At 35.6% G+C, this 26,381-nt stretch overlaps 2 protein-coding genes across 8 annotated transcripts in view; one reads left to right on the top strand and one right to left on the bottom strand.

The window, feature by feature from the left end:
* The window catches only part of THEMIS (thymocyte selection associated), a 168,034-nt gene that overhangs the window by 44,034 nt on the left and 97,619 nt on the right, over nt 1-26,381 (bottom strand). For 2 of the 5 annotated variants that reach the window (XM_074368390.1, XM_074368391.1), the window contains one exon: nt 4,943-13,001. The exons of the other annotated variants lie outside the window; for them this stretch is intronic. In XM_074368390.1, coding sequence (XP_074224491.1) covers nt 12,822-13,001 — 180 coding nt within the window. In that variant the 3' untranslated portion in view covers nt 4,943-12,821. Of the gene's footprint in view, nt 1-4,942; nt 13,002-26,381 lie in introns of those variants that run through there. 5 annotated transcript variants of the gene reach the window in all.
* The window catches only part of C8H6orf58 (chromosome 8 C6orf58 homolog), a 106,142-nt gene that overhangs the window by 72,202 nt on the left and 7,559 nt on the right, over nt 1-26,381 (top strand). Inside the window, exon 6 of one of the 3 annotated variants that reach the window (XM_045524570.2) lies at nt 15,918-15,985. The exons of the other annotated variants lie outside the window; for them this stretch is intronic. Coding sequence (XP_045380526.2) covers nt 15,918-15,985 — 68 coding nt within the window. The remainder of the gene's footprint in view (nt 1-15,917; nt 15,986-26,381) is intronic. 3 annotated transcript variants of the gene reach the window in all.

Raw genomic sequence — 26,381 nt, 5'->3', positions numbered from 1 at the left:
TGAGATTTTATCTAATCTTTCTATTGCTAGCAAGAACCTTAATGCATTTTCCAACTTAAAATTATCTTTAATTTGTACCTATAACAAATTCATATTCCAGATAGGGATCAGTATTAGTGAACTATTATTTTTTTCAATATGGGTGTTGATACAATCCTGGACGCTGCCTTTACTTTGTATAAATAATAGGCTAGGAACACTGTCACAGGGGCCTGAAGGAAAGAAACTTCTCAGTCAAGAGCATGATGGTGACTAAGGGAGCCAATCTGAGGTAGAGTTCTTTCCTTATCACCTTGGCTCTTTCCTACTGAGGGGTAGCAGAACACGTAATTTCAAAATATGACAGTGGGTCAAAAATGTCAAAAGTTCCATGTGAATGAGTTTACAGTCAATAAAATACATGTCAACTGGAAAAATACAAATAGGGTTGCCTTGGCACTGCATTTACATGGGCTGGAATTTGCTTATAGGTAACATGTCTATTTGGGAAAAGTGTTGGCACGGAGTTATTGAACTTTATGCGTGCCCACAGCTTCACAACACCCTTCACAGCCTCGACTCTACAATGCACACCCACTGCTCCACAGGAGCTCAGGACCTAACACCCCAAAATATGTTGCTGTAGTATATTGATTGTTTGAGCTCTAGGTACTTGAAAACAGCAAATGCGGGGAGAAACTGTCTCTGAACTCTCTTCTTTGCCTAAAAGACAGATCCTCCAAAAGGAATTTAATTGTCATAGATTCCCCTACCCAGGAGTTTCATCAACCAGATGGAGATTGGTTCTTATCAAAGAAGAGATCAGAAGTTGACACCACATTCAGACTTACTTTGTCATAAACCATCTATTCTTATAAGGGCTCCTTCAACTTTCCTAAAAATCATTTACTCTTCACTAAGAGGCCTATGTCACCCCCCACTTTCTTGATTAAGGTGCTATTTAAACCTAAATTCTAAAGCTACCTCTTTGGAATACCCAGTTTCCCTGAGTATGTCCCTTGTGCACATGAGGTCTACATGCTAATAAACTTCTGTTTGCTTTCCTCTTGTTAATCTGCCTTTTATTACAAGAGTCTCAACCAAGAACCCAGAAAGGTAGAGAAAAAATTATTCCTCTTCTATACTATTCATACATAACAGGGAAAAAGCTCAGCTGTGGAACAAAGCTATGGGTAAGTCCTACCCTGCCCCAGATTCTCATTCTCTTCCCGTCACCCCACTTCATCACACAACACAGTCTACTGCACATCTAGAGAATTTAAACTATTTTTCATATGTATAATATGAAGCAAGTGTTAGAATTCAGTATAAACTTAAGTAAAAAAATTCTCATTATCCAGAACTAAATTCACAGTCATCCACAGAGAATGGGACTGCAATTCAGTTGCCAAACAACATAGCATATGTGGATATAATCACGCAAAGAAAAGGAAAATGTTCTATGGATGGGGAGTTGGGGACCAAATTATATAGGGAAACAATGTAACAAGGAGGGGCTATGGTGTTGTTCATGAGAGTTGAAAACAGAGAAATTTCTACTTTATTTCAATAGCAAAGAGTCACAGGTTTATCATATAAAATTAGAGTTTTCAATTTAACTTCTCTGGTATTTAAAATTCCTCTATAACTGCCACTCTACAGCCCAGAGGATAAATTCCAGACTACTTTCTGTGACCTTTAAGATTATTTCCCAGCCCCATTTCATGCCTCCTCTTCCATGCTTTGCTTTGTAATTGCCTGAGCAGGCCCTGACTGCTTATTTTCAAGTCCACTCTTGCTACACAGTGTGCTCCTGGCAGTCTGTCTGCTTGTTCTCCTTTGAAATTTCCAGTGAGTTCTCAATACATATGTGATGGATTAATTAATCAATTAGTTAACTCATGGTTGGTTTTCTGACTAGGCTATTTCTGCAAAATTCTAAAATGCCTAGGAGGAGGGTAGGTATAACTCAGTGGTAGAGTGCATGCTTAGTTAGCATGCATCAGGTCCTGGGTTCAATCTCCAGTACCTCCATTAAAAGAATAAAATAAAATGTCTGGGAAATACATGCCTATTCCTATTCATTGTTCCTTGGGAAGCCCTGGGGTACCTGGGTGTGATACTCATTTCCGTAGTGCTGCTATAGTAAATTTTCACAGACTGGTTGGCTTCAAACAGCAGAAATCTATTCTCTAAAAGTTCTGGAGGTCAGAAATTTGAAATCAAGGTGTCAGTGGGGCCATGCTCTCTTCAGCGGCTCTAGAGGAGAAGCTTTTTGGCCTCTTCCAGCTTCTGGTAGCTGTCGACATTCCTTGGTGGTCCTCAGCTCATGGTTGTCTCATTCCAGTATTGCCTTTTCCATTATGCTTTTGTGTGTCTAGAGTCCCTCACTTCCTCTCTTATAAAATATGTAAGATATCATTTATGGTTTACCAATTAAGCCAGGATAACCTCCTCCTCATGATATCCTTAACTTAATCACATCATTGCCATATAAGGAAATACTCATTCTTTTGCCATATAAAATCATGGTTAAAATTTCATGTAACTTATATGTAGACATTTTAGGGGCCACATGTAGCTCACCACAACCAGAGGGCAAATAATTAACCATATTAGAACATGAAGTCCAAGCTGGGTTCAGACTATCTATCACAAGCACTGTATTTTCTTGCTTTGATGTAAGTCTAGACGTTTGTATAGCTCTGAAATGGACAATATTTGTGACTGACTCCAGGGTTGAAGTTACAAGTTTGTGACCTCTGTTTAATGAAAGTATCTTGTCAGACAAAATAGTACAGAAGTTTGGAAACCTCTAGTGGATTTGAACATTGCTAAAAATCTTTACTGGATGTAAAGTTCAAATTGTTCAAAGCCATAGCCTAGTGGTTACAAAATAGAACAAAAGTGATTAATAAGGTGATTTTAGTAAAACTCAGTTGCATAGCCAATCCAATTGATTCTCACCAAAGTGCCTCTTGTTTGGCCTAAAAACCTCCCAATGGAATTAAAAAATGGTGACCATATGTAAGGCCAGCTTTATTTTGCTGCGATGCTGTATGAAGACTTGAGGGCATTAACAACCTGACCAGCTTTTTTCTTTTGCTATGGAAAAATAAAGCTAGTATGTGTTTACAAATGGCTGTGGAGACGAGGAATAATTATTCATTGAAGCAATCCGTGATGGACACAGCATTAGACTGCCAGAGAGCATTTATGAGTTACTAAAATTCCAAGATACAAACTATAAACCATTACCTACAACATTTTTTAAGAAAGAAGAATTTAGGAGGCATTTTATGATATATATGCACATGTACATACATAGATGTTCTTTTATTACCAGCAAGTGCTCTAACTAAAAATCAAAAGCTTTGAAAAATTTTTGCATTTGTCATCATGTTTGAAAATATTTTCACCTTCTTCTTCCCCTCATTGTATATATAGACATTTGTACATATTTGCTTGCCCACACCTAAAAAGTAGTTAAATTTTATAGATACCATCTATGAGAACCAATAAAACCCTACAGATACTGTGGCTCTGTAGGAAAGTCAGCTTTAAATCTGCAAACATACTATCCAACTTGACTATTTCTCAACAATCGTGTAGTTAATATACACAGAAGCAGCAAAAGATAACAGTCCACAATACATAAATTATAAACGTGGATAAGCTTACCATTTCCTTTAAACTTTGCTATTAAGTTTTCTGTCATGTTTTCAGTACTTTTAAGGGTCAAATCATCTACACCTCATTTAAGCATAAAATTATGTTTATTTCTTTTGGTGTTACTTCTGATGTTGAAAACAGCTCCAGAATACTGCTGTTTGCTGTTGCTTATCTAATTTTATCTGTAATATTATGGTCTTAAAATAATAGATGGAGGAACAATCTCCCAGACATATGATGCAATCTTTTCCATAACAAAATAAAAATGCAAAATGGAGTGAATGAGGAGGATAAGCCGACTAAGGATTTATGACAGTTCTAGAATAAATTGTTAAGGCTTAAAGCATATGAAAATCTAGGGACACAGCATAAAGTATTCACCTAGCAATTTAGAAACTGATTTTATAACCAGCTTCTCTAATTGCCTAAGTGACCTGTGGAAGTCATTTATGGTTACTCTGCTTTTCAGTTAATTCTTTGTGATACCAACTCATTCTCATAACAGACCTGCTCATCTAATCAATTTCTTAATCAGCAAAATGGGAATAACTGTTACCGGCTGGCCAAGATAAAGGTCAAGGTTACATGAGGCTGCTCATGCTCAGGCTAGACAAACACAGAAGACGTCATTGGAACACAGATACGTTCCCATCAGGTGACAGCTGATCCCCATGCAAACAATAATAAAGTAACACCAGTGAAAAATGACCAAAAAAAAAAAAAGTTGCTGCAGAACAAGTAAATGAAAACAATTTAAACAAGTTTTTTTGCGGAGCGGTCAAAAGAATTACAGGAAGTATGCGGGGGAGGGGGTGGTGGAGAATGAGGATTATGTAAAACAGTATGGTGGTTCTTAAATTAAACATATAATTACCATATGATCCAGCAATGCAGCTTCTGGATATATATCCAAAGCAGGGACTCAAATAAATGATTGTACATCCATGTCCACAGCAGTATTATTCACGATAACCATGTGTGATGATGAAAAGGATGGTGGTTAAATCAATCCTTTCATAAATCTTAACTCAAACTTCTCAGGTACACAATGTATCATAAAAGCAACTCTTGTATTTAGAATGAGTTAAAAATATGAATAAATAGTGAAAAGCTACTCTACTTTCTTCAGTATTATTCTAGTCATTTTTGTATTATGCCTACAGTTGTTTCCTTAGGTAAAAGTACAACTCCTCACTAGGTCTTACTTTCAACAATTTAATATGTTACCTTTTGAAAATCGTGTTTGGCCTAGATTTTTTAAAAACTAGATAGTAAAGACAAATAACTGAGATCTGGAAATAAAACTTTTATTGAATCAATGAAATTGACCAACTTTCTGAAATCTGATATCAGATATGATACTCAGGGTTGCCCCCAGAACAGACTTTTCATTGCCTGCTCCAGGCAAATATTCTCCAATAAGTTCCAGAAGCTAAAAATATCTTTATTGGGTTTGCCAGAATCACCTGGTCACTTTCTTCAGGAAGTTAAAGAGCAGTTGATCCTTTGGAAATTTTCAGCAGAAACAAAATTTGTCTTTAGTGTTCTCTTTTTGCTCATTCTCCCTCCTTCAATTTCCCAACTCCCTTTAATATCCTTATATTACCCGAGATCCTTCATGCTGTATTAAAGGTACAGCTGAAAAGTATGAGAGAGAAAAGACTAACATAAGGAAATAAAACACAGTGGAACTTATGCCAAGATGGCTTCTGAGCTTTAGAGATATTTAAATATAATCCTCTCTTAAATTTCACAAAGCAATCAGACAAGGTGACCAAAAAAGGACCCTCACAAATATTTAACTTGAGAGACCTTAAATTATTCCGACTCTATGGAGAGTGATTTGGATATACATATTAAGGCTTTTAAATATTACTATACCCCTAAGCAACAATTTTCCTTGTGGGAAATACACCTAATGACTAATCTTAACTATAAAATATTTTATAGAGAAAAATAAGAAACAATCATTCCAATGACAAATCTCAAATAATGCAAAATAAGTAGTGAAACTGTGGTGAATACATAAGGTAGACATTAAAATATTATCTGTAATACTTATAAATATCTTTATGCTATCATTTCATAGGAAAAGAAATAATAGTGCAAGTATGTTATACAATGTGTTTACAGTACTGTGTCAAACTACAAGTCCTGGTCTGTCTGTATGAACATAATATATCAGTATTTTATACTGTGGGTGAACTTTGGATCCCAACTCTAATTCAACATATTCATCTATGTTACTTAAAGGGAAATTTTTTTTAACATTTTTTATTGATTTATAATCATTTTACAATGTTGTGTCAAATTCCAGTGTTCAGCACAATTTTTCAGTTATTCATGGACATATACACACTCATTGTCACATTTTTTTCTCTGTGAGTTATCATAACATTTTGTGTATATTTCCCTGTGCTATACAGTGTAGTCTATTCTACAATTTTGAAATCCCAGTCTATCCCTTCCCACCCTCCACCCCCCTGGTAACCACAAGTCTGTATTCTCTGTCTGTGAGTCTATTTCTGTCCTTTATTTACGCTTTGTTTTTCTTTGTTTGTCTGTTTTTGTTTTTGTTTTTTAGATTCCACATATGAGTGATCTCATATGGTATTTTTCTTTCTCTTTCTGGCTTACTTCACTTAGAATGACATTCTCCAGGAGCATCCATTTTGCTGCAACTGGCATTATGTTGTCGGTTTTTATGGCTGAGTAGTATTCCATTGTATAAATATACCACTTCTTCTTTATCCAGTCATCTGTTGGTGGACATTTAGGCTGTTTCCATGTTTTGGCTATTGTAAATAGTGCTGCTATGAACTTTGGGGTGCAGGTATCATCCTGAAGTAGATTTCCTTCTGGATACAAGCCCAGGAGTGGGATTCCTGGGTCATATGGTAAGTCTATTCCTAGTCTTTTGAGGAATCTCCACACTGTTTTCCATAGTGGCTGCACCAAACTGCATTCCCACCAGCAGTGTAGGAGGGTTCCCCTTTCTCCACAGCCTCTCCAGCATTTGTCATTTGTGGATTTTTGAATGACGGCCATTCTGACTGGTGTGAGGTGATACCTCATTGTAGTTTTGATTTGCATTTCTCTGATAATTAGTGATATTGAGCATTTTTTCATGTGCTTTTTAATCATTTGTATGTCTTCCTTGGAGAATTGCTTGTTTAGGTCTTCTGCCCATTTTTGGATCGGGTTGTTTATTTTTTTCTTCTTGAGTCGTATGAGCTGCTTATATATTCTGGAGATCAAGCCTTTGTCGGTTTCACTTGCAAAAATTTTCTCCCATTCTGTAGGTTTTCTTCTTGTTTTACTTCTGGTTTCCTTTGCTGTGCAGAAGCTTGTAAGTTTCATTAGGTTCCATTTGTTTATTCTTGCTTTTATTTCTTCTAGGAGAAAATTTTTGAGATGTATGTCAGATAATGTTTTGCCTATGTTTTCCTCTAGGAGGTTTATTGTATCTTGTCTTATGTTTAAGTCTTTAATCCATTTTGAGTTGATTTTTGTATATGGTGTAAGGGAGTGTTCTAGCTTCATTGTTTTACATGCTGCTGTCCAGTTTTCCCAACACCATTTGCTGAAGAGACTGACTTTATTCCAATGTATATTCTTGCCTCCTTTGTCAAAGATGAGTTGACCAAAAGTTTGTGGGTTCATTTCTGGGCTCTCTATTCTGTTCCATTGGTCTATATGTCTGTTTTGGTACCAATACCATGCTGTCTTGATGACTGTAGCTCTATAGTATTGTCTGAAGTCTGGGAGAGTTATTCCTCCAGCCTCTTTCTTTCTCTTCAGTAATGCTTTGGCAATTCTAGGTCTTTGATGGCTCCATATGAATTTTATTATGATTGTTCTAGTTCTGTGAAATATGTCCTGGGTAATTGGATAGGGATTGCATTAAATCTGTAGATTGCCTTGGGCAGTGTGACCATTTTAACAATATTGATTCTTCCAATCCAAGAGCATGGAATATCTTTCCATTTTTTAAAGTCTTCTTTAATTTCCTTCATCCATGGTTTATAGTTTTCTGGGTATAATTCTTTCACCTCCTTGGTTAGATTTATTCCCAGATATTTTATTACTTTGGGTGCTATTTTAAAGGGGATTGTTTCTTTACTTTCTTCTTCTGTTGATTTATCGTTAGTGTAAAGAAATGCAACTGATTTTTGAACGTTAATTTTGTAACCTGCTACCTTGCTGAATTCTTCAATCAGCTCTAGTAGCTTTTGTGTGGACCTTTTAGGGTTTTCTATATATAGTAACATGTCATCAGCATATAATGACACTTTTACCTCTTCTTTTCCAATTTGGATCCCTTTTATTTCTTTCTCTTGCCTGACTGCTGTGGCTAGGACTTCCAGGACTATGTTGAATAGGAGTGGTGATAGTGGGCATCCTTGTCTTGTCCCAGATTTTAGTGGGAAGCTTTTGAGTTTTTCACCGTTGAGTACTATGCTGGCTGTAGGTTTGTCATATATAGCTTTTATTATGTTGAGATATGTTCCCTCTATACCCACTTTGGCGAGAGTTTTTATCATAAATGGGTGTTGAATTTTATCGAATGCTTTTTCTGCATCGATTGAGATGATCATGTGGTTTTTGTCCTTTCTCTTGTTGATGTGATGTATTGCACTGATTGATTTGCGTATGTTGAACCAGCCTTGTGTCCCTGGGATGAACCCCACTTGGTCATGATGTATAATCTTTTTTATGTGTTGTTGGATTCTATTTGCTAAAATTTTGGTGAGGATTTTGGCGTCTATGTTCATCAGTGATATTGGCCTATAATTTTCTTTTTTTGTAGTGTCTTTGCCTGGTTTTGGTATCAGGGTGATGGTGGCTTCATAGAATGAGTTTGGGAGTATTCCCTCCTTTTCAATTGTCTGGAAGAGTTTGAGAAGGACTGGTATGAGTTCTTCTTTGTATGTTTGGTAGAATTCCCCGGTGAAGCCGTCCAGTCCTGGACTTTTATTTGTAGGGAGGTTTTTAATTGCTATTTCTATTTCCTTTCTAGTGATCGGATTGTTCAAGTGTTCAGATTCTTCTTGATTCAGTTTTGGTGGTCAGTATGTTTCCAGAAACTTGTCCATCTCCTCTAGGTTATCCAGTTTGGTTCCATTTAGTTTTTCATAATATTCTCATATGATATTCTGTATTTCTATTTTGTTTGTTGTAATTTCTCCATTTTCCTTTCTTATTTTGCTAATTTGTGCTCTCTCCTTTTTCTTCTTTGTGAGTTTGGCCAGAGGTTTGTCGATTTTATTTACTTTTTCAAAAAACCAGCTTTTGGTTTGGTTGATTTTTTCTATGGTCTTGTTAATCTCTATTGTATTTAATTCCTCTCTGATCTTTATTATTTCCTTCCTTCTGCTGCTTTTTGGGGCTTTTTGTTCTTCTTTTTCTAATTCATTCAGGTGGTGGGTTAAATTGTTTATTTGAGATTGTTCTTCTTTTTTGAGGAAGGCCTGTATCGCTATAAACTTCCCTCTTAGCACTGCCTTTGCTGTGTCCCATAGGTTTTGAGTGGTTGTGCTTTCATTATCATTTGTCTCAAGGTATTTTTTAATTTCAGCTTTGATTTCCTCATTGATCCATTGTTTTTTCAATAACATATTGTTTAATCTCCATGCTTTCCTTTTTTTCTCCTTTGTTTCTCTGTTGTTGATTTCCAGTTTCATGGCATTGTGGTCAGTAAAGATGCTTGAGATAATTTCTATCTTCTTAAAATTGTTGAGGTTTCTTTTGAGCCCAAGTACATGATCGATCCTGGAAAATGTTCCATATGCACTTGAAATAATGTATATCCTATTTTTGGGGGGTGTAATGCTCTGAAAATATCCACTAAATCTAGTTTTTCTATTGTAGTATTTAATTTCTCTGTTGCCTTGTTTATTTTCTGTCTGGAAGAAGATCTGTGTAGTGATGTTAATGCAGTGTTAAAATCTCCAACTATGATTGTATTCCCATCAATATCCCCCTTTATCTCTGTTAGTAATTCTTGTATGTACTTAGGTGCACCTATATTGGGTGCATATATATTAACGAGTGTAATATCCTCATCTTGTATCACTCCTTGAATCATTATAAAATGTCCTTCTTTATCTTTCTTTATGGCCTTTGTTTTAAAGTCTATTTTGTCTGAAATCAGTACTGCAACACCTGCTTTTTTGGCTTTTCCATTTGCATGGAATATCCTTTTCCATCCTTTCACTCTCAATCTATATGTGTCCTTCTCCCTAAAGTGGATCTCTTGTATGCAGCATATTGAAGGTTCTTGCTTTATTATCCAGTCTGCCACTCTGTGTCTTTTGACTGGAGCATTTAGTCCATTAACATTTACAGTAATTAATGATAGATGTGTGTTTATTGCCATTTTGAACTTATCTTTGCAGTTGAATTGGTATATCCTCTTTGTTCCTTTCTTCTTCCTTTTGTGGTTTGGTAATTTTCCTTTGTATTATCATGGATTTTATTTAATTTTTGTGACTCCTTTGTAAATTTTTGGCTTGTGGTTACCCTTTTTTGTAAATCTATCAACCCATTACTATAACTGTTTTTATTAAACTGATAGTAACATGATCTCAAACCCATCCTACTGTTAAAAAAATTTAAAAAAAGAAAGAAAAAAATATTCTATATTTCCCTGCCTCCCTCTCCCACTCTCATGAGTTATCACCTTTCCAGTTGTGTGTTTCTCATTTCTGTAGTATCCTGCTGCTTTTCTATTTAGAATAGCCCTTTCAATATTTCTTTTAGCATGGGTTTAGTGTTGCTAAACTCCTGCAGCTTTTTTTTTTGTCTGTGAAACTCTTTATTTCTCCTTCTATCCTCAAGGATAGCCTTGCTGGATAAAGGATCCTAGGCTGCATCTTTTTTTCATTCACGGCTTTGAATATATCTTGCCACTCCCTTCTGGCCTGTAGTGTTTGTGTAGAGAAATCAGCTGAGAGCCTTATGGGGGTTCCCTTGTAACTTACTCTTTGCTTTTCTCTTGCTGCCTTTAGAATCATTTCTTTATCCTTGACTCTGGCCATCTTGATTATGATATGTCTTGGTGTGGGTCTATTTGGGTTCTTCCTGTTTGGGACCCTCTGAGCTTCCTGTACTTGGATATCTGATTCCTTCTTTAAGTTTGGGAAGTTTTCAGTCATGATTTCTTCAAAAACCTTTTCAATCCCCTTTGATCTTTCTTCTCCTTCTGGGACCCCTATTATGCGAAGATTGGGACGCTTTATATTATCCCATAGGTCCCTTATGCTATTTTCATTATTTTTTATTTGCTTCTCTTGTAGTTCTTCTGAATGGGTGCTTTCTATTGCCCTGTCTTCTAGATCACTAATTTGTTCCTCTGCATTATCTAGTCGGCTTTGCACAGCTATTAGATCATTCCTCATCTCTGTCAATGAGTTTACCCATTCTACTTGGCTCTTCTTTATAGCTTCAATTTCATTTTTGACATATTTTATATCTCTAAACACTATCTCTTTTAATTCCTTCAGCAATTCGATCACTCCTTTTTTGAAATCTTGATCTAGTAGGCTATCGATGTCTATTTCGTTGATGTTTCTTTCGGGGGATTTCTCTTGTTCTTTTAATTGGGAAAGGTTTTTCTGCTTCTTCATCTTGCTCATACCTCTTTGGCACTGTGGTTTATGGAGTATCTGTTGTTTATTTTGGTCCTTAAGGATTTTATCTATCTGATGCCTATTTAGGAATAGAACTTAGGAAAAAAAGAAAAAAAAAAAAAGAGAGAGAGAGAAAGAATTTTAAAAGAAGGGAGAAAGAGGGTTTGAAAACAGTGTATAATGAATAATAGAAGAGTGAGTTGAAGCAGAGTATTAATCGGGTTGAGACGTCCTTTTGAAACCTTTACAAAAAAAGGGGGGAGGGAGATGAATAGATGTATTTGAAACCTGTGTCTAATCAGTAGCAGGACATCAAAACCCAAGAGAAATAGAAATGAATTAAGAAGTAAAGATTAAGAGAGTAATAGAAAATAGAACAGGTAAAAACAGATTTAAAAAAAAGGGGGGGGGGGCTTGTCGGTGTTCTCCTGGAGTCTGTGTGCTTTTAATGTGAAGTCTTTCTGTCTTTGTCCTGTTTTGGAAGCTCAGCTTGCTGTTTTCAGAGGCCCTCCGTTGGCGCCCTCTTCTGTGCTGCTCCCAGCACCTGTCGGCAAGCAGATCGCGCCTCCTCCTAACGCTGGGTCAGGTGCAGCTCTCTGCTGTGGGCAGGCGGGTCGCTGCCCCTCCGGATGCCGCAGTCAGATGTTGCAGACTGGCCGGGTAGGAGGGTGGGTCATGCCCCCTCCCAGCACCTCGGTCAGGGGCTGTGTTCCTACCCAAAAGGTGGGGGGCCGCTCTCGCTCTACCTGCGCCACCGCCGGTAGCTCCGCTGCTCTGTGCAGCTGCGTGCTCTGCCCTGGCCGGCGCTCCGCGGATGGGCTCGGGGAAGACCAAGGGACAGCCCTGTTCCTGCTCCGAGCCAAAACCCAGCTCCTTGTTTGTCTTTGTGGAGCAAGTTCTCTGAGGGACCAGGATGGAAGGATCCTATCTGCCCAGGGCTGCAGGCCAGTCTCAGTCTGGCCTTTGAGGCTGCTAAGCCCTTCAGTTCGGACGCAGGTTTCGCCCCCGCCCACGCCTGAGTGCTCAGCGTGGAGGATATGGCGGCTGTGCCTGAGCCCCGCCTCTCTTCCCCCGAAAACTTTCCGCGGGTTTTCAGAGATGGGGGTGTGCACCCTTCCCCCGAGAGCACATCAACCGTGCTGTTTTATGGAGGGCCCAGGTTGTTCTGCCCTGTGCACCCACAGCCATGGCGCGCAGCCCCTTGCGTTCCCCCGGGGCTGCCTCGGTGCAGCCACTTCCGTCCTCCGCCCGGCTTGTGCAGCCTGGCCCTGCCTGCGGCTGCCGGCCCACGTCTCAGGCTGGGTGTCGGGGGGGCGTTCTGTGCCCGTTTAACTTAGTTCTGTCAGTCAAGGGCTGCTCTGTACAGATCCGAGCCTCGGAGGATCCCCCTCCGTCCCGCTGGCCTCTCAATTGGAAAGGGGAGACCCAGCGAGCGAGCGCCAGTCCTCCTTTGCCGCTCCCTCCCCACGGGACCGTCCCGCGCTGCTTTGCCTTTTGTTCTTCCTTTTTTCCTTTTCTCCTACCAGATTTTTGGCGTCTTTATCTTTTGAAGAGGGCGATGTTCTGTCGGAGTTCCACAGGTGCTCTGGTTGGCTGAGTGGGTCTGTAGTTGTGGGTCTTGGTGTATTTGTGGGAGAGGGTGACCTGCGAGCGTCCTTCTACTCCGCCATCTTCTCCGTCTTCCGAAAATTTTTTAATATATTGTATAGACCTATTATCCTGTAGTTATAAATGTAAGTAGAATTGTCAAAGATTGTCCAAACTAATAGGTGATTGTTTCGATTTGACACCAAAAGCAAAGGCAACAAAAGCAAAAATAAACAACTGGGACTACATCAAACTAAAAGGCTTCTGTGCAGCAAAGGAAACCATCAGCAAAATGAAAAGACAACCTCCTGAATAGGAGAAAATAATTGCAAATCATATATCTGATAAAGGGTTAATATTCAAAATATGTAAAGAACTCATATAACTCAATAGCAAAAAACCAAAACTAAATGGGAAAAAAAAAAACTGTAGTATAATCTGATTTAAAATAGAGCAGATCTGAACAGACATTTCTCCAAAGAAGACACACAGATGTTCAACAGTACATGAAGATATGTTCAACATCACTAATCATCAAGGAAATGCACATCAAAACCACAATGAGATATCACCTCACACCTGATAGAATGACTATTACCAAAAAGAGAAGAAATTACAAGTGTTGTCAAAGACGTGGAGAAAAGGGAACCCTTGTGAACTGTTGGTGGTAATGTAAATTGGTGCAGCCACTGTGAAAAACAGTATGGAGGTTCCATAAAACATTGAAAATAGAACTACCATGTGATGCACCAATTCTATTTCTGGGTATTTATCTGAAGAAAATGAAAACACTAACTCAAAAAGATGTATGCACCCCCAAGTTCATTGCAGAATTCCTTACAGTAGCCAAGATAAGGAAACAACCTAAGTGCCCGTCAAAGGATGAATGGATAAAGAAATTATGATATACATATACAATGGAATATTATTCAATCATAAGAAAGAATGGAATCTTGCCACTTGGAACAACATTGGTGACTCTTAAGGGCATTATTTTAAGTGAAATAAGTCAGATAGAGAAAGACAAATATTGTATGATCTCACTTTTACATAAAATCTAAAAAACAAAGAAAAAGAAACTAAAAACAACACCACGCTCAAAGATACAGCTGGTGGTTGCCAGAGGTTTACAACTGGGCAAAATAAATGAAGGGGATCAAAAGGTACAAACTTTCAGTTATAAAATAAATAACACATGAGGATGTAATATACAGCTTGATAACTACAGTTAATAATACTGTGTTGCACATTGGAAAGTTTCTAAGGGACTAAATCTTAAAAATTCTCATGACAAGACAAAAAATTGAATGTACTGTAGCAGATGTTAACTAGACTTTTTGTGTTGACCATTTCATGACATATACAAACACAGAATTATTATGTTGTACCCCTGAAACTAATGTTATATGTTAATTACACCTCAATTTAAAAATTAAGAAACTAGGATATTAATCTCAGTTCTGTTACTACTACTACATAACCTTGAGAAAGTCACAACTTCTCAGAAACTCAGTTTCCCATTACTCTATGATAATACAATTATTAGATGCTTTACTAAATTAAAATTTGATATTCATACCTCAAGTTGTTTCATAGTGAAAGCAGCCTGGATTGAAAGCCAGGAGATTAAATGTCCATTCTTGGTTAAACTCCTAACTTTTTACTGATTCTAGGCTGGACAATGTATTAGGAGCTAATAGTATATCTGGTAAGAGCAGGGAGATATGGGAACCCTCCTACACTGTTGGTAGGAATGTAATTTGGTGCAGCCACTATGGAAAACAGTATGTAGATTCCTTAAAAAACTAAAAATTGAGATACTATATGATCCAGCAATCCCAATCCTGAGCATGCATCTGGAGAAAATTCTAATTTGAAAAGATATGCACACCCCAATGTTCACAGAAGCACCATTTACAAAAGCCAGGACATAGCAGCAACATAAGTGTCCATCGACAGATGATCAGATAAAGAAGATATGGTGTACATGTACAATGGAATACCACTCAGCAATGAAAAAGGATGAAATAATGCCATTTGCAGCAAAGGATAGACCTAGAGATTATCATACTAAGTGAATTAAGTCAGAAAGAGAAAGATAAATATCATATGATATCACTTATATGTGGAATCTAAAATATAACAAATGAACTTATTCACAAAATAGAAACAGACTCATGGATACAGAAAACAAAATTATGGTTACCAAAAGGAGAAAGGGGATGGAGGAGAGATAAATTAGGATTTGGGGATTAGCAGATGCAAACTACTATATATAAAATAGATAAACTACAAGGTCCTACTGTATACCACAGGAAACTATATTTAATATCCTGTAATAAATCATAATGGAAAATAATATGAAAAAATATATATGTATAACTGAATCACTTTGCCATACACCAGAAACTAACACAACACTGTATGTAAATCAACCATACTTCAATAAAAAAAGAAGTTTTTAAAAATAACATTCTATATAACATTCTGTAGTCCAATAAAAGGAGCTAATAGCATATCTGTATATGAAAGAGTAGGGTAAGATGAACTTGAAGGTCTCACTCAGTTTAACATTCCATGATTTTTGAGTACGGCCTCTATAATAGTTTCATATGTCAGAATATTGCCAGTGGCAAAAATTTCCTCATATGTAAAACCTGTCCAGCCCTGAGGATATTATGCCTCATTGAATCTAGAGCTCACTGCAGGGGGAAAGTTATTTTTCCTTTATCTGGAAAAGCACGTAATTATTCAGTCTATGCCCCTCACAGTGTGAGCAACTTCTTTAGTCTCCATTGTTCAAATATGACAAGAGCATAAAGATGTGTGGTGATTATAAACTGACTGTAAGCAAAGCAACGGAACTCGATATTTATTCAAACCCCAGGATTGATGCTCTCAGTGTCAAGTTAATGGGGAAGAAAAGTCTTCATGAAACTAGATATGAAGCACTGCACATCAGCAGCATATTTTGAAAGAATGTTTGAAACAGAAAAGAATGATTTATATTCATAAAAAGACCCTATCATATTTTTAATTCTCCCTCAGGATTTTTGCTGCATGTTTCATATGCCTTCACTGGAAGTGGCATCTCTAATGTAGCAGTAAACTTAAAGGTGAGTCTGAAATAGAGGCTATGATAGGACCAGAGATTTTTTTTTTTAAGAGAATTTTTGAAAGGAGGTTAAGACTCCAATTAAGTAATCTTATTCCATAAGACCCTGACAAAACATTACCGGGCCATTGGGTTAAATGTTCCTGGACCTTACTAGATTGAAGATGAAGTTTAAGCTGTAAAATAGGTCTTATCCCCTGGACTTACAGCTGAACTGGAAGTTTATTAGAGCATAATACATCATGGAGAATTGCAGCCAGCTCCACTGACCATAATAACACCATGCACTGAGTATTACAGAATGTAAGAATAGATTTGGAATTTTGAGTAGATCAAGGCATTAATAAAAAAGCACTTTTCTTGATCTTTTCTGGGACACTAATAAAAAGCCATTCCTAACCCCTGCTCATTTCTTCATAAAATGGATGCACTGTCTCCCAGAGCACTTGGAAATGCTTGTCAAAAATGTCCTACACAAATAAAATGTCATTGGCCTCATTTTAATCATTATTATTAAGGGGTATTACCACACTTCCATCCAGGTCTCATTCAACTAACTATTGAATCTGGGTTATAATGAGAAAGCTGTCCTTGCAGGGGAGAGAAAAAAATTACTGGTATCATTTTCCAAGTAATAGCATGTTCTGATCACTTGCAGTGGAAAAAGTTTTTTTCTTAAATGGGGGAAAAAACAAGGACATATTATGGTTTTGAGTCAAGCATCCTTTTGGTCAAGCATAGTTTTTTTTGTCATAGCCTTGGCATACATGGAAACTATCACTTCATATATACTTCAAGTACTGATTTTGTTTATTTACTTTTATATATACCTAATATAGTATTTTGTATGGTCAATCTGGAAAAGAAAACCCAAAACAACCCATTAAATTATAGGCACAATTTTATTTATGCCTAATCACAAAATCTAAATCAGGATGTCAATATATCATTAATATTAAAGCTATTCTCTTAGTAATGTCTGGATTTAGATTCTCAAACAGTAGCACAAAACATGGTCACATGGTCTACCTTGATCTTTTTATCTGATTTGAGGCAGGAAAAATCTGTTTGTTCCAAGACTGGATAATTACTGACACAATTTTAAATTAATGGTTGAAATTCATGGAAAAGTTAAAACATAATAAAGAAGTGGCTTAATATTCATTGCACATTATTTAATTATTTAAATGCTTTACAATGCATAGATTATACAAGCAATCCCCAACCTACAAAGGGTTGTATTCCTATACTTGCGTAAAATGATTCAGAGAATTTTTCTATAACAGTATTCTTAACCATATGTCTAGGCTTCCAGATTTTCTCACAACAGTTGTTTCAATGTAGTTGAACTTTAATGGAAATAGTATTTTAAAATTGATATTTAATACATAATTATTATGGTAAAATGTGTATGATGTTGCAACTCAGGATGCTGTGGCCCAACGATGCTGTCATGGATCCAGATTTTTGCTCTCTCCACTCTACCAATCTTAGCATGTCAATTCTGTCCACTGTCCAACTGTGGTCACAGTCACAAGATAGCTACTAGCAATAGTAACCTAACAAAATGCTTCTCTGTTTACATCCACTCTAAGACAGGGAAACCTCTCCCTCAACTAAGGAATATAATTTCCTCTCTTCAGTCTCACTGGGCAAACTTGGATACATCTCCAGATCAATAATAGTTGACAGTAAAATTGTGTTAAATGAATCATAAAATAACCTTGGAGCTTGGGACAGAGGTTCTAAAAAAGGGGGTAATACTAGAAAGGAGGAAGACAGCAATGCATTCTGGGCATTCAGAATGCTGCTTTAGGGATTTGGGAAAGACAGCCCGGGAGACAATAAAAACAGATGAGGAAAGAATGATGAATTGTGACAACTATTCAAATTAGTGAATTGTTTATAAATTATCTACTGATAATTTGTGGAATGTTCATAATGAAATATATATGTAGGGTTATGCTTCTAAAAATTATTACAACGAATTGGAGAATTTTCCCAATAAATCAGTTTAGGGATTATCTTAAAATTTCATCACATTGATTCTTTTCAAGACCTCCTTAAAAAAACTCTATGACAGTTGCTATTTTGGTAATAAATTCTTTAAAGAAAAGTCTTGGTCTGCTGATATACAAAGCATCTTTCCTCTAAAACTGCCAGCAACCACAGAACACATATTTGCCAGGAAATCATAATGCCATTATCTGGCATTAGCATCATCATCATCATCACCAGTTAGACTCAGACAACACAATCTGAGGTGATAGCATGTGAGAGGTATTGACAACTTAAATTTTAGAAAGACCTAAATATTCTTCAGGTTAAATGTTATACTAAGGGACTGGTTAGTTTGGCTTCCCAGTCTAAGCAAATTTTGGATTTATACTGAAACAGCAACAGAGATGTCAATTAACAAGAATTGTGAGGTTTCCAATAAAATGTTTAACACTTCATGTTTTGATCCAAAATAAAGATCTTTTTCCATCACCCTACAGAATGCTGGAAGAAACCATCTGGCATATCAAGATACAATTTTTTGAAGTTTTTTTTAAACTTTGATATCAACTTATTATAACTTATAATTGTGCATTGTACAAACATTGTCCACAAAGCAGAAAATCAGCAACATTCGCATCCTACATGTCATGCTTTAGCATTCAATATTCAGCACTGACTCAGCCAAGTATGAAAAAGGATGTATGGTATCTAACCAATGTACGTCATTAAATAATCTTTTTCTTAAAAAAAGAAAAACATTATCATCATTGTCTTTAAAAAATTAGAAATTTCATTTCAACCCCGTTCAGTGTAACTTCCTAAAAATCTACATGTGAAACTATCAATATTGCAAGCAGGTACTCATTTGTATGACTTCACAAGAATAACTGTACAAAGCAGCTGTCAGTTTAAAAAGGTAGTACACAAAAATCTCATTAACTTGTAGATCAAGGCCACAAATGCAACTATAAAATCACGGACATATTTTACTATACCTAAGATTATTACCAATCAATTTCATTTTTGCAGAAGCACAAAACTATTGTATGACATTCTTAAGCAGAATGCTTCTATGACCAAATTCAATTTTATTCAACATGGCTGAGTACCGATTGCCTCTAATGGCTACTTTTGACAAGATGAAAATAAAAATAATAAGATGAAAATGATCAGTATACAAAACATTTCAGAAAGCATTCTGGCACTTACAAATGAAGCTTTTGGCTTTTTCCTCTCATTCCTTTAACTGTCACTCAACTGCAACATCTAGTATTTTTAAATAATTATCAACTATTTACTAAAATGACAGTTACTTTATTTAGCTGAAGAAATGAAGTCTAGAGTGATAGTGTATTTTTTAATATTTTAATATGCCAGTCAAATTAGTTCCAAAAGAGAATTTCATCAGAGTAGCTCATTGCTTAGCTCTTATGAGGGAGTGGTAATGTCACTTTGAACTCCAAAATGTGCCTGCTCTGCAGTCCAATTATTTATAACCTAATAGAAAATGCCACAACAATTCATCTTGGGTTTTTTCCTATTAAGTGGACAACATACAATGACTTTTCAATTCAGGCATTTCCTCATTAGAATGTTTCTGCCAATTTGTGATTTTTGTGGCAAAAATAATAATAAAATAGTACTGTAATAAAAAAATGGTTACCAACTTATTTAGAAAGAAAAGTAGGAAATCAAAAATAACTGTACTGCAAGTCAAAAGAACATTCTTTTATTCTGTAACTGAACTTTCCAACAGAACTTTCTGGTATGATAGAAATGTTCTATATATGTGCTATTCATTACACCAGCCAGTGGCCACATGTGGCTGTTTGAGCACTTGAAATGTGACTAACTGAACTAAGAAACTATACTTTTAATATGAGCTAATTAAAATTTAAATTTAAATAGCCACACATGGCTAGTAGCCGTATGAGCCATGATGTATGGTGTAATATCTTACTAGTTTCTACAATTACAATTGGAGTTACTGATGATGTATCTAAAATATATATATAATACTAGAATTATATATGTTAATAGAAAATATATATAAATTTGTTCTCAAACAAAAACGTACTTAAAATGTAATAATCTCTAAAGGCACTAATATGTTTAGGTACTTTATATGTAGAGAGACATCAATTCACTTATCACATAGACAGATACACAGATAGATGGATAGATAAATAGATAACAGATAGAGATTTACATACATGCATACATATATATGTATGAAGTATATTAGTTTAAATTAGTTAGTTGTGGTATCAACAATCACCAGCTCTTAGTGGGTTATACAATACAAGTTTATTTCTTATTCCTATTATAAGCTTTTTAGGGTTCAGCTGTGGCTAAGCTCTGGGACTAAGATGAAGGAGTGGCTACTATCTAGGACTTATCAATTTCTTGACAGAGGGAAGAGAATAATGGTGGAACCAAGTACAAGCTCTAAAAGCTTTTGCTTAGAAGTGGCTTATGTCACATGTAACACATTTCATCAGCCAAGTCAAGACACATGGACCAATTAGTTGTGTTGAGAATATCACCTTCTTTCATCTTCTGGTAGAGAACAATAAGATAGAGAAGGGCAGCAAATACTTTGACAATAATACAACTTATTCTCTACAGATACATAATAGACATAGATATAGATACAGATGTAGCTACATCCACAAATATGTACATGTATACACACACATATATACTTAGCTCCATTACAAAAGAGATTTGATTTGATACAATTATACATAAAACCAATAGAATACAAAAAATTAAAAATTGAGAATATGACAAAATTAAGACAGAGTCAAAAAAGACAGTATACAAAATCAAATAATAGGTCCTTTATAATTGATAGAGTTGGATTGTAAAGAGGGTTCTGAGCTTCCTAGTATACCAGAAGAGGGCTACATTATCAATTCTAACACTTACATTAATCTTAAGATAAAAATAAATCAAGTTTAGAGAAACATAGCTTTTATTGGTACAATCTATGAAACTCTGCATGGTAATGAGAAATCCAATTCCTTAACAATTACCTTGAAATAAATATATATTATAAATATATATCACTACAATAAATAAAAAGCTCAATGCCTAGCAGGCTTTCAGTAGATATTTATTGAATTTTTTAAAAAATGACAGGAATGTTGAGTTTCCTGTTGCAGCAATGTAAGTAGTCACTTAATGTGTAACAGCAAAGCTCTATAAAGTAGGATATCTTTTACAAGAAGGCAAATATATAAATAATTGTGTGACATGATACAAAGAAAAAGTTTAGAGTATACAGAAGAATGAATGGACAATAGATCCATTAGAGTATTCTTGAAAGAAAGTATTATTGGATAATTTCATGGAAAGTGAAACTGGTTCTTTATTGGGTAAGTAACATGATCAGAATTACAATAAAAGTTTATGAGACTTTTTAATCTAAATATTATACTTTAAAGCAGATACTTAGGTGGCTGGTGTAGTTCCATGCACAGCTTAAGGATTCACAAAATACTTAACTAACAAAGGAACTCAATGCTAGAGATGTCAAGAAGTCTAGAAAGATACATATTAAAGGACTGAAGTCATATTGGTTATTCTCTTTTTAAATGACTATGTGTTATGTAAAGAAATTGGTTATATTTTTAGAATTTAGGAAGAGTGTCTTTATTTTAATTAGTAAAGAAAAGGAGTTTAATATGTAAGTATAAATTTATACAGGGAAATTAACACTTTAAAATAAAGGGATTTGATTTAAGGACATTTCTGTTTATCGTTACCAAATTTTTACAACATAATGCAGTGCTCTCATAAATGTTGATCAAATTAATCAATGAATAATATTTGTAAATAAATTTTGAGATTTTCTCAGTCCTCAGTCACACATATGTAGGCTAAAGACACCCAAAATGGCAAATTCTGTCTTCTAACCGCTCAGGTTTACAACCTTGGAGTCATCCTTGGTTGCCATCCTCTCATATATATCCATCATTGAATTATGATGGCTCTGTCTTCAAATATATCCAGCATCTAATTACATTTCATCACACTCATCCTCATATCCTTGCTCTAAGCCACCACCAACTCTTCTTGGGACTATTTAAAAGGCTTCTTGCATAATGGTTTTTAATTTTGTCTTTACCCTTTTACAATCTCGTTTTCATAGAGCAGCTAAAGGGATCATTTAAAAATGTAAATTAGATCACTTCCCTACTCAAAACCCCTCTGGTAGCATCCTGTCTTACTCAGAATAGAAATTGAAAGTTCTTATCATTGCCTGCTTGATCTGGCTCCCTGCAAACCCTCATATCTAATATTCTACCTCTTATCTCCACTCCAGCCATAACAAGACCTTTATCATCCCAAAGCCTTTGCACTGCCTGTTCCCTCTGCCACTGACCTCCCAGAAATAGGCATGACTGGCTTCTCACTTCATTCCCTGACCATTCTAATTAATTAAAATAGCTATCCTCCCCCTCATTGCATTATTTTCTCAACTCTTATCGAAACAATTTTCAATACTCATCAAGCACTGAAAATTATATTCAGCATTGATTGACTATGGTTTTGACCTCTCTCAAATGTATCATTTCTGCGACTTCCCTACGTTATCTCTTCTTGCTGCTATTGCTCTCTCTAAGCATTTCTAGGCTAAATAATAAATTTTAAAGTAAGACATTCAGTGTCATCCACCAAACTTACTAAAATTATAAAAATCACGGAGAAACCTAATAGGCTCTTTATTGCACAAAAAAAAAAAGGTATGGATAACTTCTAATGACTAGACAATCATGGAATCTTACAGAAGTTTGAAATATCTAGATTGGAGGAGGTGGATGGAAATGCAAGGGGGATGCTTGGTTTGTTCTTTGACTTTTTGATCCCTAAGAGTTTGAGAAAGAAAAAAATTTACCTGATTTTCATGAATAACATAAAGACAGAATCCACTTAGAAAGAAAAGAAAGACCATTATTAATTTAAATACACTCACCAATCAATTCTCCAGGTGATTAAAATACTCCTGACCCTCAATATGCACTATATAGTGCTTTACAGTTTACAGAATGCTTTCATATACATGGTCTTATTGGTCATCAAAATCAAGATTCGTATTATGGCTGTGACTTGATTAACTAATTAACATGACCTCAAACAAAATCTAATTTTGAATACCCAAAAGAACTGATGGAATTGATGGCTGTGTGAGGCAGGTGTTTCTGAGCAACACTAGGCTTTTATATAATAAAGTAGGTTATTATTAGAAGTGATTTAAAAACAAAAACAAACAATGGCCCTTGTCCTAGTTTTGCCACTCTCCCTAACCATGTCATGACTCATGAAAAAAATTACCTCATTCACTTGCAAATGATTGAAGACATATAATTAGAGATGACTTTCTTTAGCTTTATTTATTCTTTTTACATACATCTGCATTATGCAATATGTAACTACTGGTAGCATGTGACTGTTGAATGCTTGAAATGCAGCTAATGTGAACCAAGATGTGTGTAAATGTAGTATATACACTATATATAGTTTTTTTTAACTCAAAAAAGAATGTAAGTGATCTCCTTAATCATTTTATGTGATTACATATAAATCAATTAAGTTAATAATATTTTTAAAATACTGGACTAAAATATATAAATCAAATTAATTTCACTTTTTTATTCTTATTCTCTTTTTGGTATGGTTACTAGGAAATTTTAAACTACATATATGAGTCATATTTGTGGCTCACATTATATCATTATTGGACAGATATTCTAAGAGAGAACATAATAGACAAATCTTATACATTCTTAAAAATTGGTTCAATTAGATTCAAGAAAGAGATAATGAGAGCACAAAGGTACCTATTACCAGTAGTTAGGAAGACTGGCTGATAAAGTCCTTTGTGACTGGGAACACTGAGTGCTTAGTAGGTACCTGGGACTGTGCATGCTTTATCTCATTTAATATTCATAAAACCACTCAGGACCAAAGTCATTTGCAGTATACTTTTCCATAGTCATTTGCCAAAAAAAAAATTAGCTTGTCTTTCTCTTTCATTTGGCTGAACTCTGCAAACTTGGGGCTTTTTTCACTCTAGTAGCCTCCCTTTAATTCTGAGATAGAATTAATACTAAATAAATGTTAAAACATTAAAAAAGTAAAAATGGTTATAAAATGTATGTGTACAGGGGAATCCTGTGATCAACAAGATTAAAATATAAAATAAACTGCTTATTAAGTGTGTATAGAGATATTGTAGCATCAGAGAGGGACTGAATGGGACACTAGTTCATTAAGACCTTCCCTTGACTCCACCTTGACTACTTAACCCCTTATTTCCTAAAATAATGCACTTGGTAGGGATCCAGGACAGGTCCCAAGGCGGGGTGCTGAAGGCTAGCTTTACCTGAAGGCAATGGCGATCACTGGTAATCACACTGTGATTCTCAGTAACAGCCTGCATATTGTCTCACTCTTCCCATTCTCTCGTTTGATTTCCGAGTATCTGTATTTTCTTACTTCTCACTTAAAATCTCCAGAAGTTGTTCCAACTCTGCTTTTCCTGAAGAGATTAATATAAATGTTATTGTTTGTTTTGGCCCCACTCTCTTTTCTTCCACATTATAATAAAATTAAAGCCCGCAACTGCAGTAGGCGTTTATGCTTCATTTTGTTCTGACATCTCCATTTGTATGGGCCACCACCGGGGAAACCTCATTAACTTTGAATTTCAAAGCTTCATGTAAACTACAAATGTCCCATAAATCTAATCCTGATACAGGAGACCCTAGCATTCTCAAGCGATACCCCCTGAGACTTTCAAGAATTTTCAAAGTCAAGAATACTATTATAGTACATAATTTCTTCCTTAAAAATCTGGTAATGCAGGATGGAAAAAAAAAAAGGTAAGTGGTTTCTTCATACTCTTACCACCTACACAAACACAAGGCCAAAAATCATGTATAAAGCTATTTGAGGGATAAGAATTGATACTTTCTTAGTTCTCTTTACTGCCCACCAACATTACCAGTTGGCTATTTTCCGCAAAATATTTCACAAAGCAACAAAGTTTTCATCATGTCATGAGGGTAGCTGTGTAGAAGATGATGAAGAGAGAACAATAAAGCCCAAGTTGAGATGGATGGCCAACTATGAAAAACAGATGCAGAAGCTAACTCTAGCTCACTAGCTTCAAAGCATGAGAGATTCAATTTCAGCCGTGGTAAAATGCAAATTATTACATATTATTGTGCCTAAAGATTGTCAGCAAAACAATCAAGAGACTTTCATAATGTCAAAATAAAGAATTACTCAAGCAATTGAATCAAAATTGTATTGAGTATATTTGAATGCTATCTGACCATTTCAGTATTCCTTGAAAAAATTTGTAATTATTCTTAAATAAATCCTTATTGATACACAATCTAGAGCAAAGTTTTATCGAGTGGCTAATGTAAAAACAAACAGATTAAAATGTAGCCCCCAAAATTCAGAGCATCTGCCCTCATGACTCTCAATTTGTAGTACATATCTGAAATTACTGTTTAATTTTCTCTGTCCATGGAACCTTAATATGAGAATTCTAATAAACTCTGAATCATCATCCAATGGGCCCATTACATGGCAGTCTTAGTCCTTTTTAAGAGCTTGTATCTTTGTGATGCCCACCCAAATTCCCCAAAGTGAATTTCACACATTCTGTGTAGCTTTTTTTGTTTGATGTAGTAACCAACAGTTTTATTGAATGTAGCATGAACCACGAACTTAGTAACATTTGGAAATCTTTGTTTCTTAAAAAAAATTAATTTATACTATTAGTACAAATAGTTGTTATTAGATACATAGCCTTTTCTATTCTACTTCCAGAAATAAGAGAATGTCCTTCTACAGGTGAGTAAAAAATGTAAGATATGTTCAACAGGTCCAATAAATAGATGAGTTATTTATTAATGGTTTATAATAGAACCTCCAAATGTCCATAAATACATGTTCCTCTTTCTTCTTACAATCTCCTCTGAGCTGTAGCACATACATGCACACAAACACCCAATGGTCTATTTAGTTCTGAGCTTAGCTATTTAATGATTTTTCCGTTCATATAGATTATAAATTGGTGGTGGAATATGATGTTTCTTTCATTTAATTAAAGATGTGTACTTTCAAAGCAAAATAAATGTTAACTAACATTATTTGTATTCCAGGGATTCATTTTCCATTCCTTCTAACTAACTTAAATGCCATGCTGTGTTTCTGGATTTGTTAACAACTCCAGGCACATTTCCCTCCACTTGCCTCTGTCAACCCAGCAAGCTGTTCCTTCTGACTTCAAAGTGTGAATATTTTTGCTTCATCATCAGTTTTGTAGTCTGAAAGGAGAGTTGGGTTACCTAAAAAGAAACCACACTTCCCAG

Source organism: Camelus bactrianus, chromosome 8 (genome assembly GCF_048773025.1).
Source record: "Camelus bactrianus isolate YW-2024 breed Bactrian camel chromosome 8, ASM4877302v1, whole genome shotgun sequence".
NCBI lineage: Eukaryota > Metazoa > Chordata > Mammalia > Artiodactyla > Camelidae > Camelus > Camelus bactrianus.
This window is presented reverse-complemented; position numbering and strand designations above follow the sequence as displayed.